We start from the raw sequence: 21,439 nt of genomic DNA on the forward strand, positions 1-21,439 counted from the left end.
AGTAGCAGCTAACATTTGCCAGGTACTCGTTATATGCCAGGCACTGTGCTATGTGTTTTCCCTGCATTATCCTACTGATACCCCACAACCTCATGTGGTAGGTACAAGAAAACCAGACTCAGGGAAGGTACTGAATGTGTCCATGATCACACAGAAAATTAGTATCATAACTAGGACTGGGGATATCTGGCTCCAAAGCTCAGGCTCCTAACTACCTGACTGCAAGAACATGGAATCTTAATTAAGTCAAAGGACCTGAGTTAAAGTCCTAGATCTACTCTTCAGTAGCAATTGGATTTGGGGAAAGTTGTTTAACCTCTCTGGGGCTCTTTCTTCATTTGTAAAATGAAGAAAATAGTCCTTACCACATATAGTTAGTAAGAGTTAGATGAATAGGTACCTGGCACATACTAGGTACTCAATGAATAGTAAATTATAGTCATGCGCTTTCTTAAGAACATATAGTATATAGTATAGTCGTTAACAGCACGCAAGTTGGATCTGTGCTCCAGGCCTGGTTGAACCCCCTTCTAGCTGAGTGAGGTTAATCTCCCTTAGTCTCAGTTTCCTCACCTGTAATGTGTGGGGATAATGATGGTGCCTACCTCTTAGGGTTGTTGAAGGATTAAATGATACATGTAAAGTGCCTGGCACCCAATAAATACTCCTTAAAGCTTGCTGTGTCATTGTTACTTTATTAACAAACACTTTCAAGCCAGTCATACTGCCTAAATTAAGTTTTCACAAATCAAGTCTACTCCAAACTACAGAGGGATAATCAGTTCATATACCTTCCTGGATTTCTTATTTTGTACTTGCTTTGAAACAAAATCACATTCCCAAATCTATGCAATTTGACTTCACTAACCAAAAGGAGTTACTGTTTGAGTCAAATGAGATGCGCCTTTCCCTGTTCCAGGATCAACAACCCTACTTCTATTGACTTGAAAGGCAAGGGTCAGTCCTTCTGACCTCTTTGGTCTCTGCCACAGTGGAATACAAACACATCAACGTTGGCATAGCAATTCCAACCCTCTGTCTCCATTTTTCTGACGGTACAAAAGACAAACTTGCCTCATCTTGGAGAAATGCTGGAACAGACTTGCTCATCCTTTTGAGTTTGTCAGGGTGAGAAAATGGATTATCAGGTGGTGTAGGCACTGTGGAAACTAAACAGCAGCATTTCCATTTCAAAATTATTCTTACAATTGTCAAAAAACATTACACATTAATTGAAAACATACTTTCATTTAAGCTATGAACAAACATGTTTTTGTAAAAAAGTTAAAGGCACAGTAGTTCGCATGCATAGCATCATGAGATAAGCAACATGCAATTTTTATAAATTATACATAGAGAAAACTAGCAAGGAGTTGAACCAAATACAAAACAAAGTTAATTTAAAAAACACTAGTTTTTATTGAACTGGAGCTGAACTTGAATTAAAATATACTGTCACTGTGAATTGGTTTAACTTACTTTTTCACATCAGAGCTTCAGACCACAAGGTCTGTATTTGATTGGTTCATCTCCTTGAGAGATATTACTAACACACTGCAGGCTGAAAAACTATTTCATCTGGACATCTTCAATCAAGATTTTTGTACACAACTCAATAATAAAAGTGTTCTGGTTGTTGAGTGTCTTAGAGTAGGTGTGTTTAGTGAGCATGAGGATTACTTTTCTGATAGTGTTTTTCACTCAGAATTATAAAATAAACATTATTTTTTGAAAATATAACTTATTTAGATACCTCGTTGATTCAGAATTTTCAATATCCCAAGGCCAGGTTAGAATGGTTAAAGTTAGGGTACTCTAAGAATTTAATAAGAAAATGTAGCATATGTCTTCTTTCTGATATAGAAAGTATATGTGTAGAAGGTACAAGAAGAGGATAAATTACAATCCTGATTTGCATATACCTAGTTAGAAAACTATTTTCTTCTTTGTCTAAGAATCACAACATCTAAGCTTTTCTTATGATGAATCATAGTTCTTATAATGATTAAGTTAATATTTTCCAAGGCAGTTAGTGCCTACCACAGAGTAAGCTCTATATAAGTATTTTCTAATCAAATAAATATCATATGATAAAGAATCTTCAATTATATTTTGAATGAAACAAATACATTGACTTCATCATTAAAAGAGATATTAAGAAAATAGATAAAAATCAAATTATATTTCTATACATAACACAAAAGACTCAAATTCATCCTTAAACATCAGTTAAATTCATCTTTAAAGAAATCTAATGAAGGAAAAACTGAAAATTTAGCTACACATACTAAAGATATCCTTGCTCACATAACAATTTTCACCTATCCTTAGGCTCCCATAGATCAATGCACATCAAAATGTATTTATGGTGTCTCACTAAAATGACACCTACTTTAATCACTTCCCATTAAACAATAGTGTGTGTGTATTAGGGAGAGTTATACTGGTAGCAGTGTAAGATTAGGTCCCACAATATGGTCCAATGAGAATGCAAAAAATGTTTTGTTATAACATTGCACCCTACTATTTTCAAAGTATATTGCTGGATGATGCTATGAAGGTCAAATTCAATTATATCCACTACTCAAATGTAATCAATTTTAGATTCCTGGGCTTTCGGCATTTGTGTTTGGATCATGTATTTGATTTTTGTGGTAAGAATATACTCTTTACCAGTGAAAAGGCACTAACAGTCATTTTGGAAAATATCACTAAAAAGGGACAAATTAATTTACCCAGAATTCAGCACAGGATTAGTCTATTTGCCTTGCCAATAAACTAAGCCAATTAGGAGATCATGCATAAAGATACAGATATTTAGGCATATATGTCTATGTATGTTTTGCTTTTACTCCTCAGATTAAATTTTGAACAAAACATAGCAAGATAAATAAGATGCTCAGACTTAAGTATGTCCTAGTTCAAAAGTAACTGGAAAAGCCCCTTTACCTAACACCCCTTAAGGGCAGAAGGCTTGTTTCCTCTGCAGCAGTCAGACAGAGAGCACATACTCACAAGAGATGAAGCCTGAACTGTCTTCTTTCCTAGGCAGTTCTTAAGAATTTGTCAAGTCATGTGCCAAAGCTCAGCACCTTCACTGCTGGCAGGAGGACCTCATGAGCAAAGTTTCAGGTTTCCCACTACATGTCACTGACTTTTAGCCATCAGCACATTGGTTTTCTATCTAATGGCTCCTCCATTTAGCTGCTTTCCTCATTAAGCCCTATTAGCATATCCAAAGACTGTTGGGAAATTATTATTTAAAATATTGTGGCCTGAAGGTAGACATGTGTATCATTATCTTCATACCCCCAGTGCCTAGGGTTTATGAAACAGAGTGAAACCGAGAAGCTAACAAGTCATACACACACACACACACACACACACACACACACACACACACACACACTGCTGCATGCTTTACTAGGCCGTGTGAGCACTTTTTAAATGTATTTGTCCTTAAGATAGTAGTCACAGCTAAGTAGAGTAATCTTAAGATTGAACATAAAAGAGCAAGCAAACATTATATTTGCTTGATGGTAGACATTAATTAGTAGACAGGCATTAGTCACCACAGATATACATTTACTTCTTAGATTCATGTGTTCACTTGGTTTATTCTTAGAACATTTACCATTCAAGTCAGTTTTGCACCTCAGAGTTTAAACCCTGGGCATAATAAGATTGGCTTTTATGGATATGGAGAGAAGCACATACTCTAACTTCCTTTCATAGGTCCAAATAAGTTATAAATTACTTCCATCTACAGTTTTGTATAGAGGCCACAAGAGATCCAACACTCAAAATCATACTGCAACATAAAAACCAAATGAAATCAGAAGGTGCCAACTTGCTTTTAAGCAGAGATTCAAACAGCATAGAGACTGACAAAAGCACAATATATAATATCAGCAATAACATATATGCATATATATTTATATACAACTCTCCCTCAGTGGAACCACAAATCATTCTTTCCATACAGACAATAGTAAAATGTTTTTAATAAAACCCTTATCATAATGAAATAGTTTTGTAAGCTGCAGGAGTTTAGTGCCAATAATAAATGCTGTGTTATTAATGGGGTTAGTTATTTCACTATATTTAATACTATGTAAAGTGGAATGTTTAGTCATTTGTGAGAAAGATCCTGCTACTCACTTCTTGGTATGCACTCATTTGTATCTGGCTCCTGATCTGCTTTCTCATCTACTCAGGAGGGCAACATTGAGAATAAATACCATTTTAACAGAAAGATTAGAGAGACATGAAAGTAAAGCTCAAATGTCAGTTTCACAACTGAGACAGCAGAATACATCTGACAGGTTTTCATCTTGATTTCATTCATTCCTCAGTGTGACTCTTCTTCATTAGCCTCTTTAAGGTCTCCTGTTCAACTAAAAATCTGGGATCCAACACAGGAGATATGGAGCATCCTTCCTGTAATTCACTAGACCACAGCATGGAAAATGGGAAGGAGCACTGAACTAGGAGTAATGAAGCTGAGATTCTATTTCCTGCCCTCCCAATGACTGACTAGCTATAGGATCTTAGAAAAGTCACTTAATTTCTCTGAGTTTTTCTTATCAGCAAAATGAAGATAAAAATCCTGCCCCATCAACTTCAGTGAGGTGGTTGTAAATATAAAAAGAGAAAGATAAAACTATTACATAAAAGTAAAGAATGACCTTTAAGGAGCTCTGTTGCTGCATTTATATGGGAAAGTTCAGTGAGTACACATTTTTATGATTATAGTGAGGGCAATTTAACAACAAACAAACAAAATCCAGCATGCAAATACAAATTATACATTTGCATAAATTCTTCACTATAAAAATCAGACTCATTTCTGTCTCTCCCTCAACCAAGGCACCATTATACTATTCATCTTATAACAAAGCCAAGTAATACCTGATCTATTGACAAGTTTCAAGATCTTCTGGCTCCATTATATTCAGAATCAACTTCACCCTCTGTCTATATTTAGTTATTTATATAAGCAGAGGCAAGATTTCCCACCCTTGTTCTGGGACTCTTTCCTTTGAACTTAAGATTTTACCAGTTGTGCCCAGAGAGATCTAAATGCTGGGACTTGAGAATCAAACAGAAGAATAACTTAACCCAGGAATTCACTCCACTATTCCTGCCTTTACAACGAGTTCTGCAAGTCAGAGTAGCAAAAATCAGCTCATATCCAAAGAAATACAATTTTCTATTTATAGAAATCCTTGCTTCACAAGGGTCTCTGATGAGATCCTCATGACAGTATCAGCAGCAGAAGCCTTAAGAATACAAACTATATTAAATGTACCAAATGAGAACTGTTTTATAGTAACTTAGGTACTATTCACCACATAGTAGCAAATGACGTTCTTCTATTTACCCAACAGCTGTGTCCCAGAGACTGCCCAAAGCACCCCAGAAGTTAATACACAGACAGACATGCAAATACATAAAGATATTTACCATCTTCAGCACTACGCACTAATTCTTCTGGCTGATTATCTACTTTTGCTTGATCTGTTCAGAAGAAATTAACAAATGGTTAATATGGCTGACCCTTGGAGAGAAAAGAACAATGAGATTGTCCCTGGAAGCCCCCGGAGTTGGAAGCAATTAGTCAAGATGCAATGAGGGGTGCAACCAAGATGTCTTCCCCAAAATACTTTCTCTTTAGATTAGCTACTTGAGCCAGTGCCATAGCGGGAGCTCCCATTTCAGCCCGGATGCAGCTCACATCACTGCTGCACACAGACTCCCAAGGGTTAGAGGGTTAGTTCAGAGCAAGCAATCGGCCAGCAGCAGGAGAAAGCACGGGGCTGCAACAGCCTCTCTATTCTTCTGTAAAGGGTATGATGCTAGCCATGACTAACACCTTCCCAAACCCATGGTCATTAACAAATATTTGTGTGTGTGCATCATCATTCGCGTATGCCTCTGGGAGGTTTGCCTGGGAAGTCAACTGAAGAGATGTAACTGGGGACCAGCTGCTAAGTGGAATCTTGGCAGGCTAGTGTGAGAGTGGGTATCGGTATTTGGAAGGAAGCGTGCAGGAATACCCGTCAGCTGATGGTGATTTTTTTTTTAACCCTATACATTCCTGAGTACTTTAAAGCTGCACCATGGAAATAGCCCCATGTTTCACAGGCAAGAGGTTTGCTAAATTGGACAATTGTTCTGAGTTTTGTTTTGTTTTGTTTTTTTGTTTTTTTCTTTTTCTCAGGGCCCATCACCAACATAAGGAAGAACAATCACGGCTGTCCAACAAAGGATTCGACTTGCCTTCTCTGGAAGCATTCAGGCGGATATGGGGGTTGGCCGCCTGTTGAGGAGGCTTTAGAGGGAATTCCTGCACTGGGGGGGAGGTTAAAATGGGTGATTTTTAAGATCCCTTCTAACCCTCAGATTCCAAGATCCTTGGGATAGTTAGGACTACATTCCAAATTGGGAATAGTCTTCAAATCCCTGGGAATCTGTGAATTTTAGGAAATGTTTGGTGGAGTGGCTTTTTCTTTTCTTTTTTTCCTTCTTAAATTCTGACTTTTTATTCTTAATTACAAATGCACAAAAAATATTCTAAACATAACAATGGCCAATTATCAATCATATGAGTTTGGCAGTGGTTACCTTTTCACTTGATAATTTTTCTTATGACCATCTGCAATCCTAGAGGTGGATTTTAGCTTGAAAATAGCAAGAACAAAACCCCAAGAAGTCATGGTTTTAGCCCATTTGTCCAGCACACAACTCTCTTGATATATTATGCTTTCTGTTAGTACACAAGAAATCCTTCACCATTAAAGCAGCTGCCAGTGGGGAATAGTGTACCTAAAGTCTTCCACGTTAAGTAGTTTTGGGCTTATAGTTCCAGTATCTAAAAGAAATGTGAACAGAATAGAAGGGATAAAAGAGAAAGGAAAGTCCTTGAAGCCAGGGACTAATTCAACTCCGTATCATGCAAAATTCAATGGACATCCAACTCCGTCATATATAACGTGGTCCCTTCATAAATGTTCTTGATAATAGCCTGTTAATTTTGAGTCCCTGATCTTCTGTGTAATACTAAACAGGTCATTTCACATTTCTGAGCTTCATTTTCCTCATCTTTAAATTTGGATAACAATCATTCACCTCTCATAGGGTTGCTTGTGCTGGTTGAATGAGATAATACATGTAAAATTATTAGGTACATTTTGGCAAATTATATTCAATAAATGTTAGTTATGACTATTTTCACTAATCCTACTAGCTACCACAGTCCTTTCAAACTCAGCGTACTTGAGAAACACTTAAACTGGGATTCTTCAATTAAAGGAAACCTAGTGTTTTAGTAACCAAATGTAATATATTATTTTATAAGCAAAGTTCCAGCCACTTTAGGTTGAGCCTCTTCAGCGCACTTTGGAAAGGTTATTTTCATCTGTTAATGGCCCCCATTAGGGGTTGCAGTGCACAACAGCATGCAGTGAGGCTACAGGAGAGCACATAGGCATTTTTAAGCTTAGATGGGCATGAACAGTGAGGCGAACTTTATTCTCACTTGATGAATCTGATGAAATGTCTTCTAGACTTTTGGAAGGCATTTTCCTAGCGGCACTCCTTTCCAAAGTTTTCAAAACAGGACTGGGTTCTTCTTTTGAACCTGTTATAAAACAAAATCGATGAACACTGCACAATATCAAAAAAAACAACCCTCTAACATATGGACAAAGAAATGGTAGGTTGAAAAGAGACATTATGCTATCAGTTTCTCTACTTTAAGAGGCACTTATTTCACAGAAGAAAATAAAATTTCTCCACTATTAATATGCTCTTAAAAATAATTTACTGGTCAAGAAATATTTGCAAATGTAAACCATATAGAAACAAGATTACCACATTAATAGAAATGTGATCTCTCAGTTGTTTACTCTTATTTTAGACATATGATTTGTCCTATGCCAGACATTGACTCTTCCCATTTAACATTCTAGCTTTTGAAGACAACCATGAAATACTTCTAGGAGCATTAATAAAATTAATTCAAAACCGTAGAAGGCAGGATTCAGATGTTTAACATCTGTGTATAATTGGGTACACATATTCTCCAGATATTCTCCAGATCGAAGGTTGTAGACTTTCTGGGTTTCATGATCTAGTATAATTTCCAATGAAATGTTAGGAAATAACATGGGAGGGAGGCCTCTATCATTTACTAATGCCATTATTTTATAAAAGGAATGGCTCCATCATGAATAAGCCTAAGTACTGACATTTATTACTGTTGTATTCTCAGTGCCTAGAACAGTGGCTGGAAATAAACACTTCAAAATATTTGCTGAATCAATGAGTGATTTGATAAAGGAATCCATCAATTTAAGAACCACTTCTCTAGACAATAATTACCTGAAATACATTCCAGTTCTGCCTGGTACGTTCCATGGCAAATGGATTCTAAGACTAATTAGATTTGGATGTTCTCTGTTCAAATTTGAAATGTTCCTTACTGCAGACCTTCTCTGTGCATAATGGCCCAGCATTTCCAAAAGTATTTGACTACTGAACCTTTAATTTTTCCCAAAGGAGCATATTGAGGTATGGCTTAGTTAAGAGCTCAGTCACAAGTCAAAGGTGTTAGCTTGCTCCCCAAAATTACAGTACCCTTATAGTAGGTTTCTCTTCATTTTTCACCCCACCCCTACTGCAGTTTGCTTTAAAATAGTAACTTGGGTTAGAGTATATAAACCTAAATTAAAATCATGACTATATCATTTTATACTTCTTAATTGGCTTGTAATTCTAAAATGTCTTCTCTGGACTCTGTTTAGGTAATTTTTTTTTTTTTCTTTTTTGAGATGAAGTCTCACTCTGTAGCCCAGGCTAGAGTGCAGTGGTGTGATCTTGGCTCACTGCAAGCTCCGCCTCCTGGGTTCATGCTATTCTCCTGCCTCAGCCTCCCAAGTAGCTGGGACTACAGCCGCTGCCACCACGCCTGGCTAATTTTTTGTATTTTTTAGTAGAGATGGGGTTTCACTGTGTTAGCCAAGATGGTCTTGATCTCCTGACCTCATGATCCGCCCGCCTCGGCCTCCCAAAGTGCTGGGATTACAGGTGTGAGCCACCGTGCCCAGCCTAGGTGACTATTTAACATTGCTTTTTTAGATAGGCTTTTTACTACTCGGTCAGTTATGCTGGGATACACATTAGATGATAGTCTCTAACATAATTGCGAATTTGCAGGCGCTCCTCCTACTGTGGCTCAGTTTATGCTAGCAACTCATGGGAAGTTTAGTAAGAGCCTACTTCAACAAGTTTAATATGCTGGCTTTATTCTTGCATATGTCTGGTTTTAGAGACTGATACTTCAATTTCTTTTTTTTTATTAACAACAAAATTTGTTAGAGGGGCTTCAACTTGACTGAATAGGATTAAAGGTGGATTCTTTGGTCAGTGTTCAAGAAGAAACCCTATAGCTACTTACAAAAGAATCCACACCTCCAAGTAAGCGACTCAGTAAAGCTTATCTATTTTCACTGGAACTAAAGGGAGCTAAACAAATGACAAATTCTACTAAACTACAAGGAAGGCAATCAACAGCAGTTGTGTAACTTTGGTTAAAATGTCCCAGCCAGAAAACATTCTCTATCATTTCATCATTTTAATCAGGTAGCTTCTCATTCCTATTTGCTCTGGGGTTTCTCTGCTAAAATGTCCACAGGTTGATTAAATAGGAAACTGAGATAAGCCCTATGTTTTACAGCCTAGCCACCAAAACCAGTGCCCCCACATCCATGTAGATGAATGTGGAGATCGATTCAGATCATCAACTTAGCCAAGGCTGGAGCAAAAGAAATGTACCTGGCCAGGCAATGCCCTTAGGTGGCATCAGGTGAGTCATCTGGCCAAAGTCATACTCTAGAAAGGGAAGATTGTACAGATAATTGAAAATGAGAGGTAGAAAGTGGTAACAAAAACACCACAGCACAAGGTATCTGAGGGAAGGAAAGTTCCAGCCTTATATTTTGTCCCTGGTATTTAGCCACCACTGTGGTTAAGATATTGCTCCTAAATGGGAAATTTGTGTCCATCTGTGGCACTTTCTTGCCACAAATCTTACTAGACTTCTATAAAGATTGCCAATTAAGGAAGAAATTCTAAATATTTCCAGGAGGAAAACTAGCTTAAATGTAGTAAAGATACTTTCTAAACACAAAAAGTTATTTAAAAAGTATTTTTTGAAACCTAAAAATTCTATAGGTAGATTAATGAAAAGTCAACTCAGACTCTGAAACAGCCTTATAGGAAAGCTGTTTTATGTAATGCTTTTGATTAAAAAATATAAATAATTTTTTTAATTAAAAAAGGCTCAGGAACACAGAAGTGGTAAGAAGAATTTAACACCATTTAAGAATATCAAATTAATCCCAATTTTAAAAAATCATCCTTTACATCAGCATTCCATAAAGCAGACTCATTGTGAGTTAAAAATTTTTAAATGCTCACTGGAAGGATTTCTCCAGCTCTCTGCATTAGAACTGGTGTTTCCATCTGAAAACTTGGACTCAGAGAAACCTTCTTTTTCTTCCTCTTTCTCTTGTTTCTTATATGGCGATGCTAGAATCAATTCAACTTTACTTGTTTTTGTAGAGTTTTCTTTGTTCATCAGGAGAGGAATGGGTTGCCTATTTCTGGACACACTAATTGCTTCAGAAGCCCCTCCAAAGCCAGGTTCCTGAAAAGTCCCTTGTCGCCCTGCAACCCCACTTTCACTGTCCCTGTCCACTGGGGGGTTTACAGTGTTAATGGTCCCTATTTCATGAGCCACATAAAGTTGTGGGGTTCTAGGGATCTCAACTCCACTTTTGGAACCACAAAAATCTACCAATAAATCAGTCATATGTACGTCTCCTCCCAACTTTTTATTACATTGGTTGACTTGAGATTCCAAACCACTACTTTTAGCCTTCATTTCAGAGGTCTGTGAGGCTGCCCCGTAAAAATGGGGCACTGCCCCTAAGAACCTGGTCTGCTCTGACTGTGAGGACTCCTTCTTGTGCATTTCTTCTCTCACTGACACCTGCGACTGATAAGCAGGAGCTTCAGTTATTTCTTTAAGAAGTTTCTCAAAACCAGCATCAAAAGCACTCTCAGTTATTAATGGAGCCTCAGCCTTTTCTACTGTTTCTTTTAATTCCTCAGGATGGAATTCAGAAGTGGCTTGCCTGGGCTCCTTTGTACTACCTATTAACTTTGATGCAGAAAGATTCCCTGTATCGCTTTCATATTTTAAGGGGAAGGTTTCAGTTGCTTCCTTCAGTAGTTTTTCTAAGCCAGCACTGAATTCGAGGAACTCTGATTTGGGTTGAATAATTGTTTCCCTCACAATTTCTTCCACTTCCTGAGGTAGGCCTTTGCCATATTGAGCAACAGTGGAACCAAATGAGCTAAGTGTCTGGTCTGATAGAAACATTTGGGCAGCTAAATAAGATCCAAGTTCATGAGTTTTATCAGGAACTACATTGGAGGAATAAAAATCCTTCCTGTCTGGAACTATGGTGTCCATCATAGCCCATGGTGATATCACTCCTGGTGGATTTAGGGGGCTACCTAATGCCTGTACTGCTTCAGGAAATTCTGGGTTCACTTCTCCAGGACGTACTTCCCTTCCAGCTGGATAACTTAACCATACTTCTCTATGCAGCTTCTGTAATGCAGCATTTACATCATTCAACACAGGTCTGGGTGGAAGAACGACTTTCTCTACAGTCTCTGAAATTTCCGTTTGAGAAGGGTGTGCCCTAGCCTGGGGAACAAGATGAGCATCTTGGGGAAAAAGCATATCGTGGGGAGGGTTGGCCACATCCCCAAAAGAACCCTTTCTGGAAAGCTGGGAAGGTGGATCCAATGGATAAGAATCTTCTGCAGCCATCTGAATCAAATTCTCTGTGTTTAGCTGGCACTCACCACTTTCAGCTTTCTTGGGGAGAGCTGTATTTCCAAAAGTTTCATCTCTCTCTGGAAAAGGAGCTAGTATTTCTCTCTTATCAGCTGAAGTATTGTGACTCTGTTCTATCCCTTTTCCAAAAAATCTTCCTTCTTCCGGCTTAGAGTTGGTTCCAGTGATAACGGGCGCCAACTTGGTTTGCAAGGGAGAGGGTGAAGTTCCAGTTGCTTCCTTCAGGAGTTTGTCTAGACTAGCAGTCAAAGAGTTCCGTTTAACCTTTGGAGGAACTACTGTTTTGTCAACATGCTCATTAATGATCTTCTCAGGTCCTTTGACTTCTTCCTCAGTATCAGCAAAATCTGTTTTTTGACGCCATGTCCTATTTTCAGAAACACTTGGCTCAAGCACTTGTTTTCCATGAACTTTTCCACCAGAGGGTTGAATTGCTGGTGTTGAGGCTTCTGAAAGCAGTTTCTGCAAGCTGTCATTAAAAGTGTCTTTGTAGTCTTTAGACAAAACATTGGTTTTTACTATGGATTCTTGAATCTCTTGGTCTGAGTAATCCTTTTCTTCCTTAAACACTGGAGTAACAATCCCTTCCATATTCTTTTCCATGTTTTCCTTTGATGACTCATTTCCTCGCAACTGATGAGTATACTTTCTAAGCAGACTCAAAGGAAATGTGGTTTCATCTGGTAGCACCTGGAGTATGCCCTTTGAATTTAATTTCTCCATTTCCTCTCTTCCCATAACTTTTTTTGGGCTTAGAAGCACCTCTGCTTCATGAGTATTTTTACCTGATAATTTAATGTCACTTAATTCCTTGTGTTTCTGCCTATTAAAAGGTGCAGAATTTTTTTGGCTTGCTGTGGTAATATTCTTGTCATTATTCTTACTGTTTAAATTAGTTTCTAAGTCCCAAAACTTTCTCAAATTCTCAAACTGAGAGGGATTATAGACCTGTTCCACATTGGGTTCATCCATTCTTTCTTTTAGGGACATAACTTTAAAGTTGGCATTTGATTCACAAACTAGAGGTCTGTCTTTCTCCAAAGGAACATGTCGTTCACTCCCAACATTTGAGGGACGTTGCAGTGCTGGTAAAGTAAGGTTTCTTCTAGAAGGCAAACTGTCTGCCATTGGTGATCTTTTTATAGGCTCATTTTTCTTATTCTGAAACAGAGACACTTTATCTGACTCCTCAGCTGAAAGATAGTTTCTGGATGGATCTGATATTTGTGGCTTGGTCTCTTTAGATTTATTTGAGGAATAAGAATTGGAGAGCTGGGATGCTTGATCATCCTCATCTAGGATCACTCGTTTGGGAATGACCTGATTATATTCACTCTGGTCTGTAGATAAACTGTCCATAGATGATACACCCTGTGACTTCTGCACAGGCTGATATGCTTTAGCAGAAGGTTGTTCCTGGCTACATGAAGATGTGGGTTCTTTATGAGTTATCTTAGCAGCAGCTTTCTCTCCTTCCCAAAAGGATATTCTGTCACTCACTCTTTTGTATTTCTCTCTCTGCACTTGGTTCTTGGGAACCTCATCAGCTTCTTGCTGGAAATGGACCTCAGGCTTCTTCCAAGGAGAGCCGTTGTTGGCAATCCCAGGTGTTGACTTAATATTCTCTGGCTCTAAGGAAGCTTTCAGGATATAGGTATTTCCTCCTTTGCTCTTTCTCTCTGCTTTCATGTTATCTTTCAAACCTGGTTCTTTGACAATTGTTGAAGAGTCAAAATTCACTTCTGAGTGTCCTCTATTTTCTTCATGAGCATGAAACTTGGGTTCTTCTTCACCCAAGTTGCCAATATTATTAGTGTTGCATGGAACTTGGTTTTCTGCATCAGATTCCTTGAGAATATTGTAGGAATAGTTCCTTTTTGGAGGAGATACCCCGTTCCCTTTTCCTATGCTTTTTGAATCTTGGCTATAGTCCATATTTTTGCTCCTTTGACTTGGGGTGCCATAGCTTTCAAATGGCAATATACATGGGCCTTCCTTTGGGGCACCTTGTTGGGACAAATTCATGAATTTGGATTTGATGTTCACATTAGCATCTTGGCAACTTTCAGAAACCAGCATATCTCCCTCTACTTGGAATGTTGAATCAGATCTCACAGGCTTCGATTCAATTTTGCTGGATGATAGGTTCTTCAAGCCATTTTCTTTTAAAGTAGTGTCATCTGTCACCAAGTCAATAGCAACCTGTGATTTTGAGTCTGTTTTTTCTTTGGACTCTATTCCTCGGGGATGTTGGAGGAATGACTTATTGTCATCTGAATAAGAACTTCGGTTAAACCAGTCTAGAACTTTAAATATGGAATCATCAGTTGACTTCTGTATCTCAGTGGCATATGGACTAGAACGTGAAGATGTCTTAGCTTTTAGAGCCGGGACAGGAGGGGGCTTACCTTGCTGATGGTCTCTAGAACTGCCACCTGGCACCTGAGACGGCTCAGGCTCAACACAATGAGACAGTTCATCTGCAACATAGAAATACTTTTCTAAATAAGAAAAGAGCATGCTTAAAGAACGGTTAATCATTCACATCATCTTTATAAAAGCACTTTGTATTTGCACTTTCTATACCACTAGCTGTTTATAACAGCATTTTTCAGGGGTTAAAAATGTAAGTTGTCCTAATTAAGGTATTCTACCAAAGGTGCCCTATGATAGTAAAGGAAAGGAATTGTAGAAACCAGGAAGTACAGGGTACGGACCTAACTGAAAAATTTATTTGAAGTTCCTGGTTTATTTTAAAAATACATGTTAATTTTGCATTCTGTGTCATGTTACATTTTATTTTATTATTATTTTTTGAGATGGAGTCTTACTCTGCTGCCTAGGCCAGACTGCAGTGGCAGGATCTCGGCTCACTGCAACCTCCTCCTCCCACGTTCAAGCGATTCTTCTGCCTCAGCCTCCCAAATAACTGGGATTACCGACACGCACCACCAGTCCCAGCTAATTTTTGTATTTTTAGTAGAGACAGGGTTTCACCATATTGGCCAAGTTGGTCTCGAACTCCTGACCTCGTGATCCGCCCACCTCAGCCTCCCAAAGTGCTGGGATTACAGTCGTGAGCCACCACACTCAGTTCCATGTTACATTTTAAATGTTAATTTTCTCTTACTCTTAAATCTTTGTATAAAACTAACACTCCAGGAAGATACGCCATGCTGATTTTATGACTTCACCCATCCCCTGGCACGTATCATAAACCCTGGAGGAGGCCTAAATTCAGGTTTGAGAAACACAGACTTAAGTGATTTCAGGAGTTAGAAAAAGAACTTTTAAATAAGACTAAACAAGGAATTTTATCCACAATATTTAAATGGGACAATGAGGATATTTCCATTCCTGGGCCTTATTCCTGATGTATTGAATGAGAAGAATTTCTGGAGATTGGGCACAGTAATCTTTACTAACAGCTATTCTAGTGACTGTTTTGCATACTGGAGTTTAAGAACTGTGTTTTCAAACCAACAAAGATCAAAAAGACAAAGAAGGGCATTACATAATGGTAAAGGAATCAACGCAACAAGGAGTGCTAACTATCCTAAATATATATGCATCCAATACAGGAGCACCCAGATTCATAAAGCAAGTTCTTAGAGACCTACAAAGAGACTTAGACTCCCACACAATAATAGTGGGAGACTTTAACACCCCACTGTGATACAGAAAATTAACAAGGATATTCAGGATTTGAACTAAGCTCTGGACCAAGTGGACCTAATAGACATCTACAGAACTCTCCACCCCAAATCAACAGAATACACATTCTTCTCAGCACCACATCACACTTATTCTAAAATTGACCACATAATTGGAAGTAAAACAGTCCTCAGCAAATGCAAAAGAATGGAAATCATAACAAATAGTCTCTCAGGCCACAGCGCAATCAAATTAGAACTCAGGATTAAGAAACTCACTCTAAACAGCACAACTAAATGGAGACTGAACAACTTGCTCCTGAATGACTAATGAGTAAACAACGAAATGAAGGCAGAAATAAATAAGTTCTTTGAAACCAATGAGAATAAAGACACATCATTCCTGAATCTCTGGGACACAGCTAACGCAGTGTTTAGAGGGAAATTTATAGCACTAAATGCCCACAGGAGAAAGCGGGAAAGATCTAAAATCGACACCCTAACACCACAATTAGAATAACTGGAAAAGCAAGAGCAAACAAATTCAAAAGCTAGCAGAAGACAAGAAATAACTAAAATCAGAACAGAACTGAAGAGACAAGAAAAACCCCTCAAAAAATCAATGAATCCAGGAGCAGGTTCAGGTTTTTTGAAAAGATCGACAAAATAGATAGACCATTAGCCAGACTAACAAGAAAAGAGAGAAGAATCAAATAGACACAACAAAAAATGATAAAGGGGATATCACCACTGGTCCCACAGAAATACAAACCACCATCAGAGAATACTATAAACACCTCTATGCAAATAAACTAGAAAATCTAGAAGAAATGGATAAATTCCTGGGCACGCACACCCTCCCAAGACTAAACCAGGAAGACATTGAATCCCTGAATAGACCAATAACAAGTTCAGAAATAGAAGCAGCAATTAACAGCCTACCAACCAACAAAAGCCCAGGACCAGATGGATTCACAGCCGAATTCTACCAGAGGTATAAAGAGAAACTGGTACCATTCCTTCCGAAACTATCCCAAAAAATAGAAAAAGAGGGACTCCTCCCTAATTCATTTTGTGACGCCAACATCAACCTGATACCAAAACCTAGTAGGAACAACACAAAAAAAGAAAATTTCAGACCAATATCCCTGACGAACATCGATGCAAAAATTCTCAATAAAATACTGGAAAACTGAATCCAGCAGCACATCAAAAAGCTTATCCACCATGATCAAGTGGGCTTCATCTCTGGGATGCAAGGCTGGTTCAACATACACAAATCAATAAATGTAATCCAGCATATAAACAGAACCAAAGACAAAAACCACATGATTATCTCAATAGATGCAGAAAAGGCCTTCGAAAAAATTCAACAGCACTTCTTGCTAAAAACTCCCAATAAACTAGGTATCAGTGGAATGTATCTCAAAATAATAAAAGCTATTTATGACAAACCCATAGCCAATATCACACTGAATGGGCAAAAGCTGGAAGCATTCTCTTTGAAAGCCGGCACAAGACAAGGATGTCCTATCTCACCACTCCTATTCAACATAGTATTGGGAGTTCTGGCCAGGACAGTCAGGCAAGAGAAAGAAATAAATGGTATTCAAAGAGGAAGAGAGGATGTCAAATTGTCTCTTTTTGCAGATGACATGATTGTATATTTAGAAAACCTCATTGTCTCAGCCCAAAATCTCCTTAAGCTGATAAGCAACTTCAGCAAAGTCTCAGGATACCAATTCAATGTGCACAAAACACAAGCATTCCTATATACCAATAATAGAGAGCCAAATCGTGAGTGAACTCCCATTCACAATTGCTACAAAGAGAATAAAATACTTAAGAATACAATTTACAAGGGATGTGAAGGAGCTCTTCAAGGAGAACTACAAACCACTGCTCAAGTTATTAAGAGAGGACACAAACAAATGGAAAAACATTCCATGCCCATGGATAGGAAGAATCAATATCATGAAAATGGCCATACTGCCCAAAGTAATTTATAGATTCAATGCTATCCCCATCAAGTTACCACTGACTTTCATCACAGAATTAGGAAAAACTTTAAATTTCATATGGAACCAAAAAAGAGGTTGCATAGCCAACACATTCCTAAGCAAAAAGAACAAAGCTGGAGGCATCATGCTACCTGACTTCAAACAATACTACAAGGCTACTATAACCAAAACAGCATGGTACTGGTACCAAAACAGAGATATAGACCAATGGGACAGAAAAGAGGTCTCAGAAATAATGCCACACATCTGCAACCATCTGACCTTTGACAAACCTGACAAAAACAAGCAATGGGGGAAAGGATTCCCTATTTAATAAATGGTGTTGGGAAAACTGGCTAGCCATATGCAGAAAACTGAAACTGGATCCCTTCCTTACACCTTATACAAAAATTAACTCAAGATGGATTAAAGACTTAAACATAAGGCCTAAAACCATAAAAACCCTAGAAGAAAACCTAGGCAGTACCACTTAGGATATAGGCATAGGCAAAGAATACATGACTAAAACACCAAAAGCAATGGCAACAAAAGTCAAAACTGACAAACAGGATCTAATTAAATTAAAGCGCTTCTGCACAGCAAAAGAAACTATCATCAGAGTGAACAGGCAACCTACAGAATGGCAGAAAATTTTTGCAATCTATCCATATGACAAAGGGCTAATATCAGAATCTACAAGGAACTTAAACAAATTTACAAGAAAAAAAACAACCCCATCGAAAAGTAGGCGAAGGATATGAACAGACACTTCTCAAAAGAAGACATTTATGTGGCCAACAAAGATGATAAAAAGCTCATTATCACTGATCATTACAGAAATGCAAATCAAAACCACAATAAGATACCATCTCACGCCAGTTAGAATGGCAATCATTAAAAAGTCAGAAAACAACCGATGCTGGAGAGGATGTGGAGAAATAGGAACGCTTTTACATTGTTGGTGGGAGTGTAAATTAGTTCAACCATTGTGGAAGACAGTGTGGTGATTCCTCAAGGATCTAGAACCAGAAATACCATTTGACCAAGCAATCCCATTACTAGGTATATACCTAAAGTCTTATAAACCATTCACCTATAAAGACACATGCACATGTTTGTTTACTGCAGCACTGTTCACAATAGTAGAGACTTGGAACCAACCCAAATGTCTATCAATGTTAGACTGGAAAAAGAAAATGTGGTACATATACAGCATGGAATACTATGCCGCCACAAAAAAGGATGAGTTCATGTCCTTTGCAGGGACATGGATGAAGCTGGAAACCATCATTCTCAGCAAACTATCACAAGATCAGAAAACCAAACACCACATGTTCTCACTCATAAGTGGGAGTTCAACAATGAGAACACACGGACACAAGGAGGGAAACATCACACACCAGGGCCTGTTGGGATGTGGGGGGGTAGGGGAGGGACTGCATTAGGAGAAATACCTAATGTAGGTGATAGGTTGATGGGTGCAGCAAACCACCATGGCACGTGTATACCTTGTAACAAACCTGCACGTTCTTCACATGTATCCCAGAACTTAAAGTATATTTTTAAAAAACTTAAAAAAAAAACAAATTTGATTGTTGCTATTGTGAATTATCCTGACTATAAAGAAACTATCATAGGGTCGGATGCAGGCTTATTAAAGACGGCAGAGAGTACACAGCATGGCTTTTTCTATTGTTTCTGTTTTTCTAAAAAAACATAAGAAATTATGATCAGAAAACATTATGATTACTTCATGATCATATAGGTGTAAAAGTAGTTTGAGTCATCCCCTGAGAGTGGTAAGACCTTCAAGACAAGGCTAGTTAGCAGGGAAAAGCAGTACCCTCTTTGCCTCTCAACTCATACCAGCTGAAAGAGAAAGTGCCTTCAGAGCTTTTAAAGCCTAAGAACAAATGGCTGGAGGCCCGAGCAGGCCGAAGTCTGACACTTTTGCATAGTAAGGCCTCAAAGTCTAGTTTTCCATCCTTTGACACTAAGAAAGTGAAGGTTCTCTTGAGATTACAAAAGAAACCAAAGTTTGCTAAAATTGTAATTACTAAATTTGCATTAGGTGAGTAATAATATATTTACCCTGTACCAAGGTACTAGCTAATGACAGTAATTCTTTCTTACTCTATTCCACCTTGATTTAACTAAAAACATTGTCATTTGTTTAAATAATTGATATGGTTATATATATATTAGGGTAAAGCATAATGGGCCAGAAACTGTGCTATCCTGGTTACTTTTAGTTATTGGTGATTGAGAAATAAACAAGAGGCATAAACATTTCCAGTGGCATCTGTCTGAACTGTAGATGGAATGCCTAGAAGGTTAAATTGGGCTTCTACAGGACTAGCTGGCCTGGGCATTCCAAGCCCACCGAGTTTTTATAATCTAGTAGTGACAACTCTCTTACCAGCAGGGCTTCTGGGTAATACAGATTCAAGTCTTGTTAATTCTGATGATTTATCTTTGTGTTCATTGATGGTTGGTGAATTCTCCATGGACTGTGGTCTTGCAGCTGAAACTTCGGAATGAGAATGGAGCCCATTAATTGGAAGAGAACCAGAAGTCACTGGCTGATGTGTTTCACTTTTTGATACATTTGGGCTTGAGGCTGACTGATGAAAAAGCAAAGACCTTCCGTATTGAGAAGGCTTAGGGTCACTCTGAAACTCTTCTGTGTCCCCTGCATCTTCTGTTCCATTTTTCAACCTGTCAGATTCTAAAACACTAAATTCTCCTACTTCCCGGCCATGGATTAGCCCAGGACTCTGTGGAAGCTCATCCTTCACTGCAGAGAATCTCACATGCTTTAATGGCTCCAGGGAGTTTGGGGAAGAGCTGTCTTCTAAAGAATGCTCCTTCTCAGAAATTCTCTCATGGATGGTTAGGCCAGGTGACACAATTTTGCTTTTGGGTTCAAAGCTGTGATTATAACGAAGGGTTTCTGAGTCTGTGCTACTGGAACTTGAGTTGCGCTTGAGGATTCCTCTCGGAGCCGCTCTCGCTTTCAGGGAGTCTGTCCTTTGTCTAGGAAAAGACTGGTTATCATCTTTGTTTAAATCAGTTGGTTTGTAGATCATCTTCCTGGCTTTGGGGATTGGAGCCTTGATTTGGGACCCATTTGAAAGGCCTGGCACAGTCTGCTTTGATTTCTCTAACTTTTGGATTGAAGTATCTGTGACAGCTGACTTTTCTTTTGACTCTGACAATTCATCTGAAAATTAAAACACAGTAAGTGATATATCATATGGAGAGTAATACATAATTTAAAATACCTGTCATAAACTTAACCTATACTTAGTAAAACTATTAAAATATTAAAAACAGTAAAGTAGGTAGCATAAGTAGAGGCCTAATGTGAAAAGCCTTTAAAAATTCATGTATTGGAGCACAGAGGACTTTTAAGGCACTGAAACTACTCTATGATACTACAATGGTGGCCACACACTATTACACATTTGTCAAAACCCACAGAATGTACAACGCTAAGAGTGAACGCCGATGTAAATGATGTGCTTTGGGTAATAGTGATGTCTCAGTGTGGTTCATCAGTTGTAACAAATGCACCATTCTCATGGGGAATGTTGATAATGAGGGAGGTTATGCCTGTGTAGGGAGAGGGTGTATATGGAAAATGTCTGTATCTTTTGCTCAATATTGTGAACCTAAAACTGCTCTAAAAAATAATGTCTATTCGAAAAATCATGTATAAACTTCATTGCACTGTACATTTAAGATTACTGTGCTTTATACAGTTTGTGATATTTTACACCCAATACAGAAAGTTTTTTTAGGAATGAAAAGAAAATTTCTCCAAAGAGGCTTAAAGAAAAACATAGAAG

At 38.2% G+C, this 21,439-nt stretch overlaps 1 protein-coding gene across 19 annotated transcripts in view; it reads right to left on the reverse strand.

Moving 5' to 3' along the window:
• Window positions 1-21,439, reverse strand: part of SYTL2 (synaptotagmin like 2) — a 161,740-nt gene that overhangs the window by 19,181 nt on the left and 121,120 nt on the right. For 7 of the 19 annotated variants that reach the window (XM_050755776.1, XM_050755778.1, XM_050755786.1 and 4 more), the window contains 6 exons: window positions 20,008-20,811; window positions 14,344-14,415; window positions 7,541-7,642; window positions 5,467-5,520; window positions 4,162-4,209; window positions 1,075-1,169 (listed from right to left, as the gene is read on the reverse strand). In XM_050755776.1, the coding sequence (XP_050611733.1) occupies window positions 1,075-1,169; window positions 4,162-4,209; window positions 5,467-5,520; window positions 7,541-7,642; window positions 14,344-14,415; window positions 20,008-20,811 (1,175 nt within the window). The other 12 variants (XM_050755787.1, XM_050755781.1, XM_050755780.1 and 9 more) reach the window with 9 other exon arrangements.

Source organism: Macaca thibetana, chromosome 14 (assembly GCF_024542745.1).
Source record: "Macaca thibetana thibetana isolate TM-01 chromosome 14, ASM2454274v1, whole genome shotgun sequence".
In the NCBI taxonomy this organism is placed as follows: Eukaryota; Metazoa; Chordata; class Mammalia; order Primates; family Cercopithecidae; genus Macaca; species Macaca thibetana.